The sequence below is a fragment of the Anser anser genome, assembly GCF_964211835.1.
Source record: "Anser anser genome assembly, chromosome: 1".
Classification (NCBI taxonomy): Eukaryota; Metazoa; Chordata; class Aves; order Anseriformes; family Anatidae; genus Anser; species Anser anser.
This window is the reverse complement of record NC_139720.1, coordinates 156,394,982-156,415,693: the sequence shown is the minus strand read 5'-3', so window position 1 is coordinate 156,415,693 and position 20,712 is coordinate 156,394,982. Positions and strand designations below refer to the sequence as shown.

General features: G+C 44.8%; 1 protein-coding gene across 1 annotated transcript in view; it reads left to right on the top strand.

Moving 5' to 3' along the window:
- The first annotated feature begins 10,201 nt into the window (after positions 1–10,201).
- The window catches only part of LOC310889728 (ras-related protein Rap-2a), a 31,455-nt gene continuing 20,944 nt past the window's right edge, over positions 10,202–20,712 (top strand). The window contains exon 1 of the mRNA XM_083817651.1: positions 10,202–10,547. Within this exon, the coding sequence (XP_083673777.1) occupies positions 10,234–10,547 (314 nt within the window). The 5' untranslated portion in view covers positions 10,202–10,233. The remainder of the gene's footprint in view (positions 10,548–20,712) is intronic.

Sequence of the window (20,712 nt, the reverse complement as noted above, 5' to 3'; positions counted from 1 at the left end):
ATCTGGACATCTACCTGATTTAGAACTTGAAACAATATTATTTCCTGATGAAACAGGTTTAGATAAAACTCCGTGGGGTTTGAGCCTGTGCAAACACACACGGGAACACAGAGAGAGAATATACTTGCATGTATACACAGACGCAGAAACTTAACTAATATTTGCAAATTGAGCTATCACTCTTTAAAATACAACACAGTTGTGTGTCGGGTTTTTTTGTTTGTTTGTTTTTCCCAGCACATTTTTATAAGTTCGAGAGTTTGCTTATAAGAGTATTTTATGGAAAGCTAGACCTTAAGTAGATATGTGGTGGCTGCTCCATGTGATTCACAGAACAGGGCCACAGTGACCAGTAACTCTTCCTGCTCCTATCTCCCTCTGTGTACAGAAGAATAAGATAAGGTTATCTGACAGAAGTGTATTTTTCCTAAAGCAGGCACAGCAGTTACATACATAACTGCAGCTAGCATACATGCACAGCCACCTCTCCGTTAAACTAGGTACAGGTCCAGTCCCCACGGAGAAAGGGGTTGCACATTTATCCCTCCAGGCAAGCATCCGTAGAGCCCCCAAATCAACAGGTAGCCCTGGCGTGAGCTGCAGACGTACCTTCAGCACAGCGGAGATGTGCATGGGTAGTGCTGTTCCGGATCTATCACCTCCTGACAGGCAGCACATTTACTCGTGGTTGATTTGGAGCTACTGCTGGCTTGGGTCCTCTTCCTCCCGTGTTAAACCGCAGCTAGTTGTTCTTGGAAACCTAAATGGTTATTTTCTGAGTTTTGTTCCAAACAACTTTTGAATTAGTTCAGGGACAGCATTTGCCTGCCATGTTAAATTAGAGACCGTGGCCAAAAATACACAGGATCACATCTTTCAAACACCTGGATGACCTGGGGGCTCACCAGCCCCTTCACATCTGGTTTAGGCCCTGAAGGCCACAAGCCACCAAGATGGTACTTCAGGAGATCCCCATCAAGGCTGCATGAAAAGAAATGGCTCTTGGCCTGGGCTAAAATGTGATTTCCCAGTTCAATTTTGCATCGATTTTCTGTCATCTCTCATCCAAGCAGCAGGTCTAATCTGCTGCATGCTACATGTATGACAACATCTCTCTGGACTACCACTTTCTGCAATTTCTCCCTGGGTATTTACATGCTCTCTAGGTTATCTAATGCGTTCCCTGCTGAAACTAATGAGGATGGACAATTAAAACATTTTTTTCCAAAACTTAAAGGAACTCCTATTCTTGATTTTTAAGCTTTCAGCAGCTTTGACAAAGGAATCCACTTGATTACACTGTGAAGCACATTTTTAGGAAGCAAGAGTAAGTACAATAAAGCTATATGGCCATGTGTATTATTCAGTAGACTTTTTATTAAACAACTAGATTTCACTAACAGCTCCCTGGCATGAGATGTGGAGAGAGTTATGTCGCAGCCCATGGAAAAGCTGAGCCATCACTAGTTTTACCTGAACAGTAATTTTTTTCGGTGTGAGCATGATCAATAGTGCAGCTATATCTAAAGACAGCAAGGTTTTTCAGATAGGAGCTGCTCGGGGCGAAAAACAAAACAACAAAAACCCACTACCTGGAGAATCAGATGATCAGATAGAAAAGTGCAAAGTATGTTACTAATTACTGTTTCAGGTTAAGTGAGTATTTATATGTTATCTATGCTAGCTAGCTCAGGTCTCTGTTCTCTGCACTGCTGTCACTGTTGTGGTTACAGAGGTGTATCCAATGCACATCGCTTCTGCACTCGCTAAAATCTAGTTTCTTATGTAATAAGAGTAAAGATAATGAATACTTATTTTATTAGGGCACTATCCAGCAACTAGTCACTTATCAGGGCACTACATGGAAAAGACGATGCTTATTAGACTGGAGGATGATACCAAGCTGAGAAGGGCCTGCAAGCGTGTTGGAAGACAAAATATAACCTCACGAACTAGAAAAAAACAGCACAAGATCTGCAAGACCGCTTGAGGTCCTTCAGAAACGGTTGTGCAGATGTCCATCAGGGCTGACCCCAATGTGCTCAAACTGCCTCACTGCAGAGCATGAGCCTTGTCAACTCTTAAAATTCACTCTTCAGCCTATTTTGTGGCTGTACATTCCAGTACGTTTTAGTTGCAGGTGCTTGTGGCAGCAATCTTGACATCTCTAAGCAAGATCTTCAATGCTGTCCCTCTTTAGAGACAGTAGCAACACCCTTCACAGCTAATTTTGGAAACTGAGAGCTACACCATGTTTATAGAGCCGGGACTTTTTTGGTTTGGTGGTTGAGGTGGTTGGTTTTTGTTTTTTTTTTTGGTTGGTTAGTTGGTTGTGTTTTGACTGAAAGAGGAGAAGCAATGCTGTGTTGGAGCTCAAATGCTCTGGACTAACTTGATAAAAAAGCACTAGGGGTTGATTTGGTGAGCCCCTAAGTGGAAGAGGAGGAATTCTGTAATCTAGTTTCTTGGTCAGAGCTAAATACCATGAAAACATAGCCTTGGGGAAGATGAGTTGTGAGGACAGTACATTAAAAAGGGAAAGAACCTTCCATAAGGAAGAGAAGTTTGCACCAAAGTGTAAATCCAGCAAATATGACACCGTGAAAAAAAAAAGCAAACAACCATGACAGAATCCCCTTGTTGCACTGCTACATCAAACTCTTAAGTAAATACACAAAGGTTATGTATTTTTTCCTCCACTGCTGAGGAGCTGGACAAGACATTCAAGCGTTAGCAAAGCACTGACTTGGAAGATGACAGGAGAACCAGGAAGATGGGAGGAACTAGCAGACACTAACTGCTTTGAGAAAACTGTCAAGGGGCAGTTCCAGCAGATTCATCACTCATCTGCTATGCCCACTGCATTCATCCCCAACCTGCTAGGAAATCATCTTTCATTCTGCCCAAAAAAGTCTGACAAAGTTCAGCTCTGTGCAATGAGACCAGATCTATACAAAAAACCCTGAATGATTTTGGACATTTCCAGATTTATTTGGTGTATTCTAAGTTGCTCGCCCATTATTTTGCAATAATTTACCTTCAGCTGTAGCTGCTCTCACTGAAGTCCCGAGAGAAACTGCAAAGAGAGGCCGGAGCTAATTCTTTGCATCATTTTCGTCAAGGAAATGAACTGTGGTTCTTTGCTAAAGCAGCGTACGTGTATCTCCTGCTTGTAAAGCAGGCCTCCCAGTATAACACAGCTCTGAAAATGTGCTAGAAAGTAGTCACAGGGTTGCATTCCTGTACAGCACTGAAGACTTAAAGAAAAGGATGAGAGCTTCGTACACCTCACAAACTCAGTTTCTTTCTCGTTTTTCCTCTGAATGAATCTTTTCCCCAGGCTCAAAATGATAACTAAGCTATTTTTATCCTGTCAATAGTCCCTGTTGCCAAAACTTCTGGTTTTATCACTAATTTATGATATTCGGTCTTCTTAAAGCACCAGCCACTTGAATCAAGAACACATGACTTCTGTTTAAAAATAAATAAATAAATGTATGAGTAAGCAGTGAAAAGCAACAATATCTAAAGACTAAAAGGCAAATCCAATGGTGTTAAAAGACATCTGAGCCCTCATGATTTTCAGGCCTTTCATGCTCATCTTTGTGGCAACTCCTATGTTGATTACATCTGAAATTCATGGTTTCGAAGCACTTAGTTAGGAATTCCTGCTCCAGTAATCAGAGGTTTGGCTCAACGGGCTCCCAGAAGCGGGGACCTCCAGGAGACCTTCAGCTAAGAAGAGGCAGGTTAATCTACCTGCAAGTCCGGCCTCCCCACACCCATATCCCAAGCTTCCTCCTGCCTCCATACATGCACGTATCGAGGGAGGGAGGGTCCGCACAATGCCTGCAGACAAATTGGCTGCTGAGTATTTTTCGGAAAGGCATGATCTCATTTTCCCCCAGCCCCCTCAGTCTGCCCTTAAAATCTGCCCTCGTTAGGGGCCCGTCAGGCCACTGTCACCCACTGTGTGCTTTGGGTACCCTGCAGAGCAATCCGTGGTCTTCTCTGCCTAGAGCAGACAATGCAAAAACAAATATCCAGAACAAATGTATCTGCTTGGACGCGCACCAAAAGTACTAAACAAGTTTTAGGACATATACAGAAATGATCTAAACTATGATTCGATCACACCTGAGATGATTAAATACTGCCCTGCTTAAGGAAACTTGCATTTAAGACATAAATACAAGAAAAGTGGGTTGGAAAGTTTATTTTAACTTACAGTGTAACTCACGACAATTAAGGAATCTTAAAAAATAATTCAGTTCTGGATATTTTGCTCAAAACAACTGCATAAAAAGAAAATACTGTAACTGTAATATTATTTTTTATTGACATGTACAAAATCTAATGCTTGCGAAATACAAGGCCCTGATGCTCACGCTCTGGTTATTACAAAGGAGGGGTTAAACATTTGCTTCCAAGACTGACTCAGAAAGATACGTCCACGTGGCTTGTGATAGATATTCCAAGACTTTTGTACCTTAATAAAAACAGACTATCATTATCTTCACTTTCTCTTAAATCTTGTGATTGAATTATTTTTGAACATCATAAGGAGAAAGAAGGAATCAAACAGAATAATAAATTAGCTTTTTTTTAGTTTATTTCACTGTGGTTTTTTTTATATCCTGAAGCTGACTTCCCCTGTTTTGAACCTACATATGAACGACAGCTATTTAACTTCGCTTCATTGGCAGATGAGTATTTCTTGGAAAACTTAGATACACAGTGGAAACTTTTCATTAAAATTAATAACACCACCAAAGTTTCTTGTTTGCTTCTATGGTGAGCAAAGAAAACTTTGTTGTGAAACATCACAAAACATCACCAGAAGTCCACCAAAACTCCGCTAAAAACAATAAAAATCAGGTCACAAGCTAAAACAGAGTATTTTCATTTAGATTTCTTGGTGCTTTGGGAATGGTTCAATCAGATTTTCACTCCTAATAAAAAGAGGGACCAGGAGCAATTATTCTTTTCAAATTTAACCACCATTCTCAATTAAACACAATGACCTTATTACGTGACAGGGATGGATATCTGACTGCACGAAGTAGTTAAAAAAACCTCAGCCCTGCCCCTCGGCGAGCGATCCCCTTCCTCTGAATGGTTAATCTGCAATGCCAGGAATGAGCATTAATGAGACGATAACAACAGAAAGCTGTCCCCATTTGCAGAGCTACTAAACTGGTCATCCTCTGAAATAAGCCCACAGGACTGAAGCCCAAATGCTCCTTTCTGATTAGAAAATTAAATTATGTCTGAGAGAAGACTTTGGTATGCCTACTTGTATCGTCTCCGTGTCTTTCAAATTGTTAAAAGGAAAAAAAAATCCCCAGGGACAGGAGCACACAATTGGAAGTGACAGCTACAGCAACTTAATGAGTATCTACTGGCGGAGCCACAGTAATTGTGTTCACACTTGTTGTCCTCTCCAGTTGTAAGGTAAAACGCATTAATTCAATCTAGTTCTGCTGTAACGTAATCTAGTTTGGTTTACTTCACAAAACAAAAAGTCTCGTGGGAAGCAATAGGTGTGGGTTTAAAGTGTTTCGAGCCACGGATGGAGTTAACTCTGTTCTGTTATGGCTGAGTCCAGGGCAGCTAGCAATTATAAAACTGTTTGCATTTCTGCTCTGGATTAGCTTTCTACAGATTTAGTGGGCTGCAGTGGCTCAGCGCAGGGCACCAGCAGTGGTGTCACAGGGACAGAGGCAGCGTGGGCTTGGGAGGAGCGGGAAGATGCACTGCAGGGTCTGCTTACGCCCTATGGAGCTACACGAAATGCTAGCACTAGTGCAGATTTTGTCTCCCCAGCACCAAAAATGCTTAAATGTAGGCTACGTGCAACTTAACCAAAGGAGAAAGCTGCCCACACATCATTTCTGATGAGCTGGTTTACAATCTCCCTTGCTCAGCACGCTCGTCTGCTGGGAACCCAGTCCAAGCGCTCAGTTCCCAGTTTTGCCAAGCATTTCCTAGTGCTTACCTCAGCTTTGTGAGGCGCCTTCCCCAGAGCAGGTTCCAGGCTCCCCGTTAGTCCGGCTCTTGTGCCACGGCCAAGCAGGATGGCAGAGGGCTCGGGTCCAACCTCCTTAGCCTTTGCGAGCACCCGGAGGTTGTTCCTGCTTCCCTCTAGACAGCTGCTCTTTTCATGGACAAAGATGTCAAACACCTACGTTTCTGCAGTCAGTTAAATAAATAAATAAATAAATAAATAATGGGGGACAAGGTCGATGGTCAATGCAGGGATGGAAGGGAAATTAACAGTGTGACCACCTAAAAATGCTAAGGACAGGGTGAGAAAAGTCAGCCACCTTTCACCCCGCTTAGCTGTATCTTGAGTTTGATAACAACTTTACGGGCAGACAATTAATCAGACAATTAATTGGGCAAGAAGTATCAGATGAAAGGCTGAACATAATCTCATCCTTAACACTTGATGCTGGCTACGCTTCCTAAAATACTCTAATTACACGTGGCTAGGAGCGATCCATGTGACAACAGAACTGCTCTGCCAGCCTGAACAGAAAAATATGGCAGTAAGCACGGACGGGATGTCACTGTTGTTCTACTGACCTGCACTCGGAAAAGCCACAGAAAGCAAACATATTCACTAGAACAGTTTGCAGAATACACAGGCGCTATTTTATCCTTTCTGTCATGCTTAAATGTCAGGAGACAGTCATCAGCACTCAGATTTCCTTGTTTTCCATCTTGCCAATGGCACTGTTACTACTGAAAAATTAGCAAACCTTAGCTATGGCATAAAAATAGATGTTAGAGGCCTTGTTCCTCTTTCATACACACACTCTAATGTGCAGTCAGAGGCTACAATAGCTACCGTGAAACTTATGCAACTGCGTGTTGTTTTCTGCATAAAATAAAAAATATTTATAGAGAGACTCCAGCCTATCATAAGACAGTGTGGTTAGCCACAGGCTGCTGAAGTCTGAAATATGATAGTTCAATATAAGACATAAAAGACTTGCAAAGTGAGCAATAAAACTGTCTGAAGTTTCTAAATCCTGGGAAGCCAGCGAAACCCAGACGCACAGCACAGAGGGACTAGATAACTCCAGGAGGTCGTGCTGGGAAAGGAGACCGTCTGTCTGCCGGTCAGATGTGGGACGAGATATTTGCAGGGACGAGCCTTGCCCAGTTCAGTCTTTGGTGGCAGGACGTTTCTCTTTCCCCAAAACATGCCTCTCCATCCCCCCACCTTCTCTGGTAGGGAATAGCAAAAGTGTGCATAAAAGAAAGGCGGGCAGCCCCATGCCATCCACCTCCCGATAACTAACTCCACATCACTGATACCTGCAGTTCTTTTTAGGGAGAGGCTCCATCATGGACCAGCTGAATTTTCAATGTTGTCATCTTTGACCAAGGGTGAAGGCTACAAAAATAAGGCAGTGGCAAGGCTTTTAGCCTTACAAGATCCTTGGGAACAGTCGTCCATTCCGGGCATCCAGCACCTCCTCCAGTAGACCATCCGGCCCTTTCTTTTCCATCTTCCATGCCATATTTACATTTCATTTCCCTTACATTTCATTTTTTAAGAGTTTCTTTAATCCCTGCACACATCACCCCACTATCACTATGTGAAAAAATGCTTGAAACTCGACCACCTGTGAGCCAGACCACCTGGTGTAACCCTGTTCAGCATGCACGCTTCTCTTGTCTCTTTCTGAACCATTGCATCCTCATCCTGAGGACCTGAACCAGCAGTCAACAGCTTCTCTCTGAGAAATACCCAGCTCCAGGAGCCTGCTCTAGTCGCAGGATGCGTAAGGGAGGCCCCCCGTCTCCTCCCTTCAACACAGATAATTGCATCTATTTTTTATGATTGCACATCAGCCTCCTATTCTGAAGCACAATGTGTTTTAAAGCCTGTTAGACACATTCATCTTTCGCTGTTCTTAACGTAAGGCCAAACCCTCCGTCCTCTGAGACCTCTCTTTACCACCCAGACTCACAACCAGTTTAGATCCATGCTCTTCTGTGGTGTTTGCTAGCTGAAATGCCCACGCCTTCGTTCTGCCCCAGCTTATTTGTTACTAGCAGCCGTGTGCCTCCTCCACATTTGCTTCTGCTGGTTTACCCAGACAAATATTCCAAGTGTACTCTTGTAGATAAGCTTTGCTCTATTCCAGTAACCCTGCCGGGTGTATTTTTGTACACGTCCCTCTTTCTTGGACATGGTTCATCAGAACTGGGTGCACTAATGTCTCACTAACCTCACCGAGCGGCTTGACCTTGTGGATGTCACAGTCATGTTTGTTTTTTCCTAACGGCATTAAATCGCTAGCTTCCTTTCATCATTGACTAATAAACCCAGGTATTTTCCCAGTCTTCTGCTAGAGAGTGCCCTGATGTACAGCGCAAACACTCATTAACCCATACGTGCAGCATCTTGCATGTCCTGCTACCACATGTTCTTGTAGGCTCACTTCTGTTACTCGAAGGTCTCAAGTCAGAAACAAACAGAAATGAGATTATTCACTGAAAACCTTAGTCACTTCTGACTAGACTAGCCAGGCTCAGTAACATTTACAAATGGATTCTGACAGTCCCGTAAAAATCCTGTGTATCGTTGTTATTTAATGTATTTTCATCGCATGGATGCGCGTGGTTTGGTTTCGCTTTGGTGGTTTCTACTGCATGGGCATCGCCAGAAGCCAGCAAATAACCTTCCTTCTTCTAGACAGGCTAAAGCTACGGGCATCCTGCTAAGATAAATTTGTTTCGAAGCTTTGCGGATTGAGAAGAAATGCACAGAAGAGAAGACAGGCTATTACAGCAGAGGGCCACAAAGCTGAAAGCACTGCGTATGGCAGCACGTAACCAAAAGACTCAGCAAGGGGACAAGCGTTCACCGAAGTCTCAGAAATACATCTGCCGCCGAAAACTCCACGTTAAGTTTGGGAACGTGAAAATAGGTCAGCAGGGAAGTAGAACCGGACCCGCCCAGAAAGCAGGCTGGGACCAGGTGCCTTACCTAAGACGAAGGCTTGATAAAGCAAAGGGAAGAACAGCACAGCGAGGAACCTAACCCCGGGGGGGAGCTGCTTTTCCGGCAGCTTTCAGGAACTACCTGACTGACTCTGGCTCTGAAGAGGCACAAGCCTTGAAAAGAAACAAAGTCTCTTCTCTATATATTCGATTGTTTTGGCCAGTGATGATTAGGAGAACAAAAATAAAGGGTTAAGGAGCCTCATGGTGGAAAGACACGTATATAAATGCGTACATAAATTCCAGAGTGACTCTGAATCCCACGAGAAGCTTACATCTCCTCACCGAGTGTTTTCCTTTCAGATGTTGTTGATTCAGAGCTATTTCCCCCAGGCTGCCCTCCCTGGCTCCCAGCCGCTGTCAGGAGGGGACGGCGAGGCGGGCGCCCCTTGGTAACACACACGCAGCCACACTCCTTGCGAGCACACACCACCACCACGAAGGACACTCGAGCAGGACCGCTTCAATAGACTTTATTGACCGCATTGTACATCAGCACGCGCTTCAAACGCCAGCCTGGGGCCCCGGGATCCCCAACGGACACTGCCAGGGCCCCCAATAGGCACCAACGGACGCCCAACAGCCGCCAACCGCCACCCCCCCCGCCCCGGGCTCCTCTGACAGACACTTCCGGCCGCGCCACCGCCCCGCCCCTCCGCACGCCCGCGCCGCCACCCATTGGCTCGCCCCTCCCTGCGCGTGACGGCGGCGCGGCCGCTGATTGGCCCCGGCGCGCAGCGCGTGTACGCGGAGCGGGCCCGCCGAGCGGCTCGGCGGAGGCGCGGGCGGGGCCGCTGTCTCCACGGCGACAGCGCAGAAGGCAGGGCGTCACGTGGGCGGCGGCCGCGCTCTCCCATTGGGCCGGCGGGCGGGCGGGCGAGCGGGCGGGGGAGGAGGAGGAGGAGGAGGAAAAAGGGGGTGATGCCACGTGACTCCCCCCCTGCCCGCTGTCGCATCCGATTGGCTGTTGCCACGGCGACCGGGGCAGGAGGGGGCGTGGCGCGCGCCCCGCCCGAGGCGCGCCGCAGCCCCGGCAGCGCGGCCCCGGCGGCCGGGAGGAGCCGCGGCGGGAGGGGGCGGCGGATGGCGGGGGGGTGAGGAGGGGCCGGCGGCAGGCGCGGGTCGGGCCGGGCCGGGCCGGGCCGAGGGAGGAGGAGGCGGAGGAGGCGGAGGAGGAGGAGGAGGGTGGCGGCGGAGGTGGTCGGCGGGAGGATGCGCGAGTACAAGGTGGTGGTGCTGGGCTCGGGCGGGGTGGGGAAGTCGGCGCTCACGGTGCAGTTCGTGACGGGCACGTTCATCGAGAAGTACGACCCCACCATCGAGGACTTCTACCGCAAGGAGATCGAGGTGGACGCGTCGCCCTCCGTGCTGGAGATCCTGGACACGGCGGGCACGGAGCAGTTCGCCTCCATGCGGGACCTCTACATCAAGAACGGGCAGGGCTTCATCCTGGTCTACAGCCTGGTCAACCAGCAGAGCTTCCAGGACATCCGACCCATGCGCGACCAGATCATCCGCGTCAAGAGGTGACGAGGCGGGGCCGCACGCACGCCCTTTCCCCGCGGCAGCCCCCCGCGGGCGGCTGGAAGACCGGGGGCACCCCTCGCGGGGCGGGGATGGGGGCCCGAGGGGCTCTGCGGGGGCATTTCTGGGGGCTGTCGCACCCCACGCGCACGTACCGGGGCGGGTGGGGATGTCCCTCCTTGCCTAGACACATAGCTGTGCCCCTGAAGGTCCCGCTCCTCAAAGCGCAGGGTCACCGGGCTGTGCCTCCCTAAGGAGGTGGTGGCTGTGAGGTTCAGGCCTTGCACGCGCCGGTGGGTATCCTAAATATCCCGCTGGCACCACGGTGAAATGCCGGTGCAGGGTGAAATGCCGGTACGTGATGCTCAGGTCCCCGTCAGGCCCCCTCAGCCTATAACGTCGTGGCAACCCTTCAAGCCAGGGCACGGCTGAGAAAACGCTGCTATCAGCTCATCGCAGCCCCACGTCTCTTCTCCCACATGGAGGGGGATTGGGCTGGTGCCACAGAACCGGTTTTTAGCTGAGGCTCGGCCACCTGAAAGGGCAGCCCCTGTAAATAACCCCAGCTGGACCGCAGCCGTCGGGTTTGCAGCTCACCGTGTAGCGGTGGCAGCGGCGGATGGTCTGGTGGCAGGAGCCGCTGCTCCAGACCGAGGCCCCTGCAAGACGTGTTTTGAAACTGGGGAGGAGGGTGAGGAGGGGAAAGGCGAGGGAGGAGGCGAAGCTCAGATATTTCTGGAGACTTACAACTTTCTCACAGGAGGTGTTTCTTAATATGTGTCCTAACTTTTTAACAGGGGGATTTCTGAAGGCTGATGTAACAAAGTTATTTTGAACTCAGTAGGGAAAATGCATTTTCTGTATCCTTACGATCCTTATCGCTCACACGTACCTTACAGCAGAACGGTTTTTCTCCGAGTAGTTAAGGTGGACTTTATTCGTTAGTAAATGCCTTTGGCTTTCCTGTGTTTAATCATCGCTCTACATTCAGTGCCTGAACGCGAGCTGCAGCTTTTGCAGCGTGCTCTGCGCCTTGCAGCGGAGTGCCTGCCTTCAGACCCGAGCTGACAGCCTGTAGGTAGGTGAAGCAGAACAGAAAGCACCTTACACTTCCATAGTTATATTGACTCAGCACTGCTCAGGGTGGGTCTGAACGCCGCTCGTCTTTTTCTGCTGTCATGGCTCTTACTGCAAGACTTCAACTTCTGGCTGTCAGCGAGCTACTTTGTGAAAGAGATCCGAGCAGTATTTTAATTCTAAATTTCTCTTATGCAAAGCAATCTAAAAGCAGCTGAAATCCAGGTTCTGGCCAGTCCTGAATTTTTTAATTGAGGTGCAGTTGAAAGGAATATAATATTGACTTGCAATATTAAAAAGTGAATTACAAGATTTCAGCAAGTGTACCAGGTCTTCCCTAGTCAACTTACCTCGTCTTATGGTTGTGCGTTTTGCTGCTTTGTTTTACAACTTGATGCAAGTTCAAAGGCAGCGTCTTCAGACCTGACGTGCCGTTCATTTAACCAGTAGAAAGGATGCAAGCTTAACTGGAAGAATGCAGATGTACAGATATGTGTCTGTGCAAGGAGTTCTAATTTATAATTTACAGCTGCACAAATGCATTAATGAGAGGTAAATAATCACAGTCCCATTTACTTGGGTGTTTTGGAGATGTACCTGAAAACTGCAAGTACCTGCTTATGTCGATACAAAGCCACGATATAAGTCTCTGAATTTTAATTGTACCCAAAAACTGATTGACCAGGTCCCCAGCTGGTGGGTACCTTTGCATTTTACGTGCCCTTGCTATTTTTACTTTTTCTGATGGAAGGATTCCTGTGTTCTTATATAATTAGAGAGTAGCTATAGTTATTGTCCCAAGAAGTAGAAAAGCCGGGTGAAATTCCCTCTTCGGGCTGAGAGATGCAGGCTTGGGTTTTCTGCTTCCCTGGCCTGACCACCACATCCCAGGCCAAACTAGGCTAAGGGAATCCTTCATTCCACCCGGTGAAGTTGATTTGCTTTACAGGATTGAGTGGCCGAAAGAGAGGGAAAAATTGGACCTTAACTCTGAAGCCAGCCCCTAGAGGCTATCCAACAGATAGCCATTTAATGGGAACAGAAACCAAGCTGACAACAGCTATTTAATATTAAAAAAATGCATAGATTTCCTCAGAAACGGGACCGAAATCCAGGTCTCCCAGTTTCCAGAGGAGTCTCCTAGTGGCGCGACTATAAAGTCAGGATTTCTTTTGTACTGCGTGGTGTGGGAGCCTTGCAGCCCTTTCAGGCGTGGTGCACAGCTTTAACAAAAGGAGCAGGGGATGGCTCTGTAGCCTTCAAGCAGGTAATTAAAGCTCCTTCCTGGAAAATGCTGGTTGAAATGTAAACCACCTTCTTTGCCAAGCGTTTTTGTCTGGATTTCTCTGGGAACGAATGAAGGCGCTTTGCCCTCGGTGAAGGAGCCCTGTCAGTGCTAGGCGGACGGCTGCGCCTCCAGCAGCTCTGAGCAGACAGGTGAGAAGAAGGGAGAGGGTTTAGAAGTGCTGTCGGCTGGAGTTTCCCAGATTTACACGTGCTGCCAGCGTTGGACGAAGGATCGCGGTGGTACAAAGTCACAGCTGCTGAGCTTCCTCTTCCGGACGCTGCTCCTTGCGCCGGTTTGTGCCCGAGGAGTGACTTGGCCGTGGCTTGTGCTGCACAAAGCAGCCACCGCTGCAGTCAGCTGTTGTGGCCCTGCTTGTCCGGAGCGCGTGCTTTAGGGTTAGTACCCGGGGAGGAGGAAATTGTTGAAGGGGCCGTGCCCTCGGTGAAGGAAGCAGGGGATGCCTTGTTCTGCTGGGTGAGGGGTGTGATCAGGAGGGGGGGATGGAGGACACGGGGCGCCCCGGTGCGGGGCGGTGGGTTGTGCAGAGTGAGCCAAAGGTTTGGGAGCTTGAGAGCGCCTCCACACTTGCTTGGAGCAGTTATCACTGATTATGATAGCTAAATAAACTTAGCTCGTGAACTCCTCACGGTACAACTGAATGCTTATCTGAAATGCATCGGTCAAACCCCATGGTCTTCGTGTTTCAGGCACCTCGTACCAGTTTCTGGATCCCACTCGTGCCAGATACATCCATTAAGCCTTGCTTCTTCGCATTCTTGCAGATCTGTACTTCCAGATGCTGTGAGATGGTAGCGTTGGGAAGATGGGGTGTACCTAAGCGTAGTATTTTTCATGTGGTGTCTTTGAAGGGTGCTCAATTCCCTTTAGCTTTTTTTGTGTACAGAAACTGACTGCTGCCTTACTGGCTCCTGGTGGGAAACACAAAACGTTATCTGGGCATTTGTAGGTACTGCAGTTCCGAGACCTCCTTTCCTCCCAAAATGGATTAGCAGGTTTGGCAGCAAAGAGCTCTTTTGCTGCAGACAGAACTGTTTTCTGGAGGAACTTTTTAACTTGTGAGAACAAGGCTAGCCTGGGTGAGTGGGCCCGTGCGGCTGAAGGTCTGCAGCGAAGTGAGAGCAGAAGCTGTCAAATGGAACAGGTTGGTGGTGATACACCCCAGTGAGATATCCAGATTCACAAAGAAATAGCAAGTATGTAGATTAAGAAGCGTGGAATAGTGGTTTGTTGGTTTTGTGGGGTTCTTGTTTGCTGGTTTTTTTTTCAGAGCAGAGTTGAATAACTTCTAACATGGTTGTGTTTGTCTGTTATGTGATTAGAAAGCTCTCTGAAGCCAACCTGCTGATATTTACCATATACTGAATTTTAATTTTGGATATGACTTTGCCAGTGTTTTATTCCCATGAGGGATGCTTAAATGTCGTCGACTGTGTACTCCAGGTGCTTGTGTAGCTTTCAGTAATGTAACGTCTCAGTCTGGGCATATTAAGGATCGTAGGATGTTTTTAGTAGAACCCCATGAAATAGCAAAGTATCGTTGTTCCAGCAGAGTCTAAAGCACAGAAGTGAAATTCTTACAAAGTCAATTTGCTGTTCTTGTCGTGTTTCTGCAGACCAGTGCTTTAAAGACAGGACTGTAGGGCTCATCTTTTGGAGAATCCGCCAGATTCTACTTCAGGCAGTACTTTTGGGAAATGCTTTATTTCAGAAGTGGGAAAACGAGTAAATATAAAACTTCTAAATAATCTATTGCTTAATTTCTCTACGAAGCAAAGACGAGAAAACACATTAATTTTGACTGAAAATGCAGACTGAACACTGTAGATATATTACAATGAAATACTGCAGAAATGTGGCTGAGTTGAGTGTTCTTTGTGGCAATGCTTATCATCAGGATGAAAATCTGCCTCCCGGTCTAGGGATTCTATGTGGCAATTCAAAACACGCGAGAGAAGCAATTATTGAAATTTATTAATTGTGAAATCAGCATCTTGAGTCAATGATGATTGATGTTTTTAGTGTCTTAATGGTGATTAAGTCTGAAATCTATACTTGAAGTTACAAATTGCTCAAATGTCTAGTTCAAAAATGTTGTTTTCCAAGTGCTGTGAAAATTAAATATTTTTTTACTTAAAGATCACTTAGCAGGTTAGGGTCCAGTTCCTTATAAAACTCAATAATATCATCATACAAATGACTGTCAATAGAGTTTGGAAGGGATTAAATAGTTGAATTTATTCTTCAGCTCTTCAGCCTGGTTTGAAGAGTTCTCACTGCAGTGAATTTTCCAGTGTCACAAAATTTACACAGAATCACAGAACTGTTTGGGTTGGAAGGGACCTCAGGAGGTCATCTGGTCAAGGGTTCCAGGTTTTATGTATTTTTTATCTCTTTTTGATTTAAGAAACTGTAATTCTAATTTTGAGAATCATTTAGAGCAGTATTCAAGAAATGCAGCTACAACATTTGTGACAACAAGTATGGCTCCAGCCTTCCAGGAAGAAATAGCAAAACGGTAGAGACAAAAGTTGGAAAATATTACTCCTTCTAAAGTACTGTATGCAAAAGAATGAAACAAAAGTGTAGGGACTTTCTCAGATGCTATCCATGTAGGATGGTAGAAATATGAAGAGACTGAAATCCTTAAGTCTTTTTTTAGCAAGAGGTGGGTTGTTTGTGTTGTTTTTTTTGTTTGTTTTTGTTTTTTTTCTTCCAGTAATCATGACACAGTGGATTGATTACTCATCTTTCAGTGAAAAAGGCAGGGCAGGTAATGAGCACGGTCCACATCCTCCACTGCATGGCTTACCAAGCTGCCAGCCACTCTTGTGTGCTTGTCAGGTGAAACTTAGCGCTTCACTGCAAGAAGAGATTAATGGGCTTTAAAATCCCATCAAACAGGTGTACCTACTTCTGAGGAAATGCAGGAAACTGTATGGGATTTTGACATGATGCAAGCTTCAGACATTGTGTTAACATTTCTTCAAAGTGTAATAGAAGACCTATATTTTGGCCCTTTTTCTCCTTTTTTTCCCGTGTTGGAGGGGACACCACAGACAGCTGTTTCTCAGGTGAGAATCTTACGGAGTGAGAAGAAGGAAATGCAAATATTTTATGTATCTATGGAGATATAAAGAAGTGGTAAACACAAGTTGGCAGTCTTACCAAGTTGACCCTCTACGTAACACCACATTCTTCAGCTGTTCAGACATCTCTTATGTCTTACTGGTGAACTATAACCTAGAAAGTGTCTAGAATGGAAGGAGTACCTGTTTGCAGGGTACAGGACTAAATAAGTTTTACAGCAATGTCTTAAACTTTAGCTTCCCTTTGTGGTTTTCAAACAACTTTACCAGACTTCTTTCTGGCTCTTTAGAATGTAGACTTTTTTTTTTTTTAGTCAATCTACCTTTGTTTTAATATGAAGTTAATGAAATAATTCTGTCAGACAAAATTATAGGTTTCTTGATTTAACTGCGGAATTCATACATAGACAATCCCCTAAAAAAAAATCTCTGACAGTGTGCAATTTTAAGCCATAGAAGATTATTTTAAAATTGCTCAGCTTGGTCTTAAAGTCAAATATTTCAAAGTGTTCATGCATCTTTGGAACATACCACCTTGAATGTTTTCCTGTAGAAGCTTTTTAACTGAATTCCGTACTTGCAGAGTTCACATGATTCTTCTTTCCCCGCTCACTTTCTTGATGATCTGAAGTATTCATGCTAATTTGAGTTAGTTTCTGTGGAAGCTGTGAAAATTTGAGACAATGCCTTTAACTAGAGTCTTCTAATATTTTTTGTCTGCTTCCCCCCTCCCCAGCTAATCATATAGGTAGATATTTTCCAAGATTTATTTATTTTCCTTTGTAAGGTAAAATGATGTGACAGTTTGCATGTATGGGCACTGAAAACAAATCTTAGAATCATAAAGTCGTCTTGGTTGGAAAAGACCCCTAAGACCGTCAAGTCCAACCGTTAACCTAGCACTGCCAAGTCTACCGCTAAACCATAACCCTGAGCACTGCATCTACACGTCTTTTGAATACCTCCAGGGATGGTGACTCAACCACTTCCCCGGGCCCTGCTTCAGTTCATGTTGTTGTAGAGGTGTGTGAATACATGTGGATAGCTAGAATTGTCAAGCAGTAGAACAGTATGTGGCAAGATTTCTTAAGTTTGTTTTCAGTCTTGCAGTGTTACTTGATCATGTCTGCACTGTAAAAATGCTGTTCAATATGTTAAAGATCAAATGTAACAGTGACTTAAGTGGCTTTCATAGTTTAGAACAGTAGTACTTGGACTTTGTACGTTAATGCTTGGGGCTGAATATTTTCTATCTTGCTCTTAATAGCGCTGTTTTGACAGATTTTGCAATGATTACTTGGAAAATTCTATCCAAAAAGTCATTGCTTACCAGATTTTCTGTTTTCCCTTTGATATGTAGGGGACAATAATTCTCTAAATACCGTTTTTTTTAAATAGCCAACACAGTTGGCAGTAACTTGCGTGTTTTCTTTCAAAATAACTGATTGTCTGCTCTTCAGTTGGCTAGTATGTGTAAGAAACAAATTTTGTTGTTTGGGTCATAAATAAAACATTCAGAGTAACAGTATGTTTTGTTAAAACTGTTCCGTTAGCAGGCATACTCTTTGGACTGAGACTTCAATTGTCATTCTATTTTTAAGAGAGTTTTTAAATGAAGAAAATTTGAAATGTCTGAGGGGGTGGCTGTCCCAAAAATCATTAAATCCATTCCTTTTCTAGTTTTTCACTTAATTCACTTCAAGATTTCTTTCGCAACTAAGAACAAACCTGTGGTTACTGGTTATTTCATCTCAGAAATATTGCGGGTGTTGTTAAAACATCTCTTCCTTTTTTTTTTTCCCCTCCTTGTAAATTGTGTAGGTGGTATGTGATGATAACGTTTTGAGAGAGAATTGGGAAGCAATGGGGACTGCAGCGCTAAATTATCTTGGCACGTAGTGACTTGTACAAAGATTTATGTGATTAAGGTAACAAGAACTATAGCTATCTGCTTCTTCATGTCCTCTTATTCATTAGCTTCCTGCTTATTTTTTTTTCTTGGCCAGAGGTTTCCAGCACAGGAGTGGTCTTCAGTTTTTGCTGCATTAAGGCAAACGGTATAGTCTAGGTACAGTTACAGTGATGAGTACAACTCAAATGTTTTTCTTTGTCGATGGGTTGTGTTTTAGCAGCTGTGTTGTCTTAAATCCTAGTCTAGACGAGAGAATTAAAGGTGTGATAGGAGCATGTTATCCTTTCCCAACATTAATGTCATGGGGCTAGCTCAATTAGTTGGTGCAGTGGTGACGATGTGTAATTCTTGTCTTGGTTAGATGAAAGGCTAGACTAGATGAAAGATCTAGTGAAGGACAAAAAAGGGAAAAATGTTTTTAGAGTTGACTAGCTTGTTTTTGAAACATTGCTTGGGTCACGTAGACAGAGCTTTAACATCTTTTAAGATATAGTTGTTGTCTTCTGCAAAAAATCAGGGTAATGAGGAGACGCGACTAAAGCGTTTTAAAGTATTGGAATGTAATCGATGAGGATCGTTCTTTGTGCTAAAATAATTCTGTAAAGTAAGGGTTGGTTAGTTAGTGGTTTTGTGTTGTTTCCACCCCTCCACCTTCGTGTCTTCCCATTATTGTTCTGGTTAACAGGTAGCCAGCCACCTTAACTAAAGATTAATGGTGTTTGAGACTGTGGTTGAGTTGATACTCACGTGGCAATTTAATTTGAACTGGAAGTGAATTGGATCCCCGTGAATTGGATAAGGGCACTGAACTTGAAGTGCTCTGAATGTTGTGAAGAAAAGCTTCAGTCCTGGGTTTCTGATGAGTTGCAAGAAAAGATGCTTTCAAGAAATAGCCACATAGATCACGTCTGGGCTATAAGTGAGCTTGCTGTGACAAGCTAGTTTTGGTTTTGGTAGAGAATGTTTGTGCTGTTTGCCCTCTTACTCCTAATACATTTCACAGCATAGAGTATAAGCCAACACTGATCAACCTACTTTCTTTGGAGTAGATCTGCTTGCAGTTTCTCACATTGCTATAACATCTTTAACTGCTTTGCAAAATCTTACTTGAAACATTTTATAAATATGCAAAAAAAAAAAATCCGGTATGCTTTTTCTTTCAAAAAAAGATATGAACTTGGTAAGAACCATTTAGAAATGCATAAATGAAGTCTGTTCTGAAGATCTGCTTTTCTTCTGAAATTTCCTCTTCATGTTTTCAATTTCAGTTTTAAATTTTGGAAGCTCGTTGTTTTTGTCAGAACAAGATAATGGATCTGAAGAATTTTGTTTTTATAATTTTTTAGGGAAATGGTCTAAAGGGGGCAAGGGGAAATCCTTTTTCACCCACCTCTGTGTTTAACCGCACTTGGACGTGACATGGAGTCTTGCAGGTGTGTGTCATGTGAACCACAGGACAGCAGTACTTATTTGTATACTGCCACTATAATGTATTTTAAGAAGGTATGTTTTTACAGTCTGTGTATTTTCTACTGCCAAAAAGACTTGATGATGTTAAGGGCTTTCCTAGTGGTAATCTCCAAGTTCACATTTTTGCTCCTCTTTCACTGTAGTAATTTTACTGAAAACTGGTCAAGAGGTGGTGGGGTTTTTGTTTCCGTGCTGGTAGTGGTTTTTAATTAGGAGTTCAGTCTGTTTGAAAATAATTTGGAAGGATGATCACCTTGCATGGTTTCTTCCGGCGTATTCTATCAGATGCCTTTCATAGCCTGAAAAAAATAAAAATCTCCTAACTAGTCAGAGTGCCTCGGAGTCTGACCAAACCTGGGCTCTCTGTCTCGCTGCTTAAGGAAGGCATCTGCGCTGCCTGCCTCAGAAGCAGTCAGATTCTTTGTGGCTGACATGCAGGTTACTCCCTACGATGCCTGGAAGAGAGGAGCATGAGTCACCTTCTGCTGGGTTAGTGCTGCGAGCCGCAATCAGAAGCCAGGCAGCGATTTGGAGTGAATTCTTCCATTGCTTTTGCTCGCGTGTTGATAAGATTTTGGGGGGAGAGGGGATCGATGTAGTACAGCTTAAACCTCTTTCGTAAGCTGTGGGTTCTTTAACAGATAACCTCCTCAGTATGCAGCAGGGGACTTGGGGGCAAGGAGGGGATGGCTTCGTTTTAGTACGAAGTGTGCAGGATGCTGTCTGAAGCAGAATGGATGCAGTGAATCCTGGCATTAATTTTCTGAATATGTTATGCACTGGAGGAGATGCTTTTTTCCCCCCCTTTTTGTTTATATCCAGTTTCAGCCTTCTCTTTTCTCACTTTCATTGAGAAATAGGGAGGAATTTAAATGAGAAATGGGTCTTGCAAAAGAGCTTTAGGAATCTGCTGTGCTCTGAGGTGTGTGGTCCTCTTGCAGCAAACTCCTTGAACTATCTCCTTACTAGTAACCCACCTCTTCAGAAGCAGGCTCTCTCACTAATTAAAACACTCAAAAATTCTAATCGTGTGGGATTAAATGGGAACCACTGTGCAGTAATGGAGCAACAGTTGAGCTTTGCCTGAAATGTTGCAGTCACCTGGGCGAGGGGAGTCTTCTGGTGATTGTTCAGTGTTCGGGATATTGATTTTGCGTTTTCCAGTGACTTTTTTGTATAAACAGTATCAAGAGATCTCTGGGTTTCAGTCCCTGGCATTTTTCCTTAGGTCACTGTCCATACTACCTAGTACACCTGATCTTTTTTCTGTTGTTCCCTTGGAAATTGTGAGTTTACCTTCAAGTGTTTATATA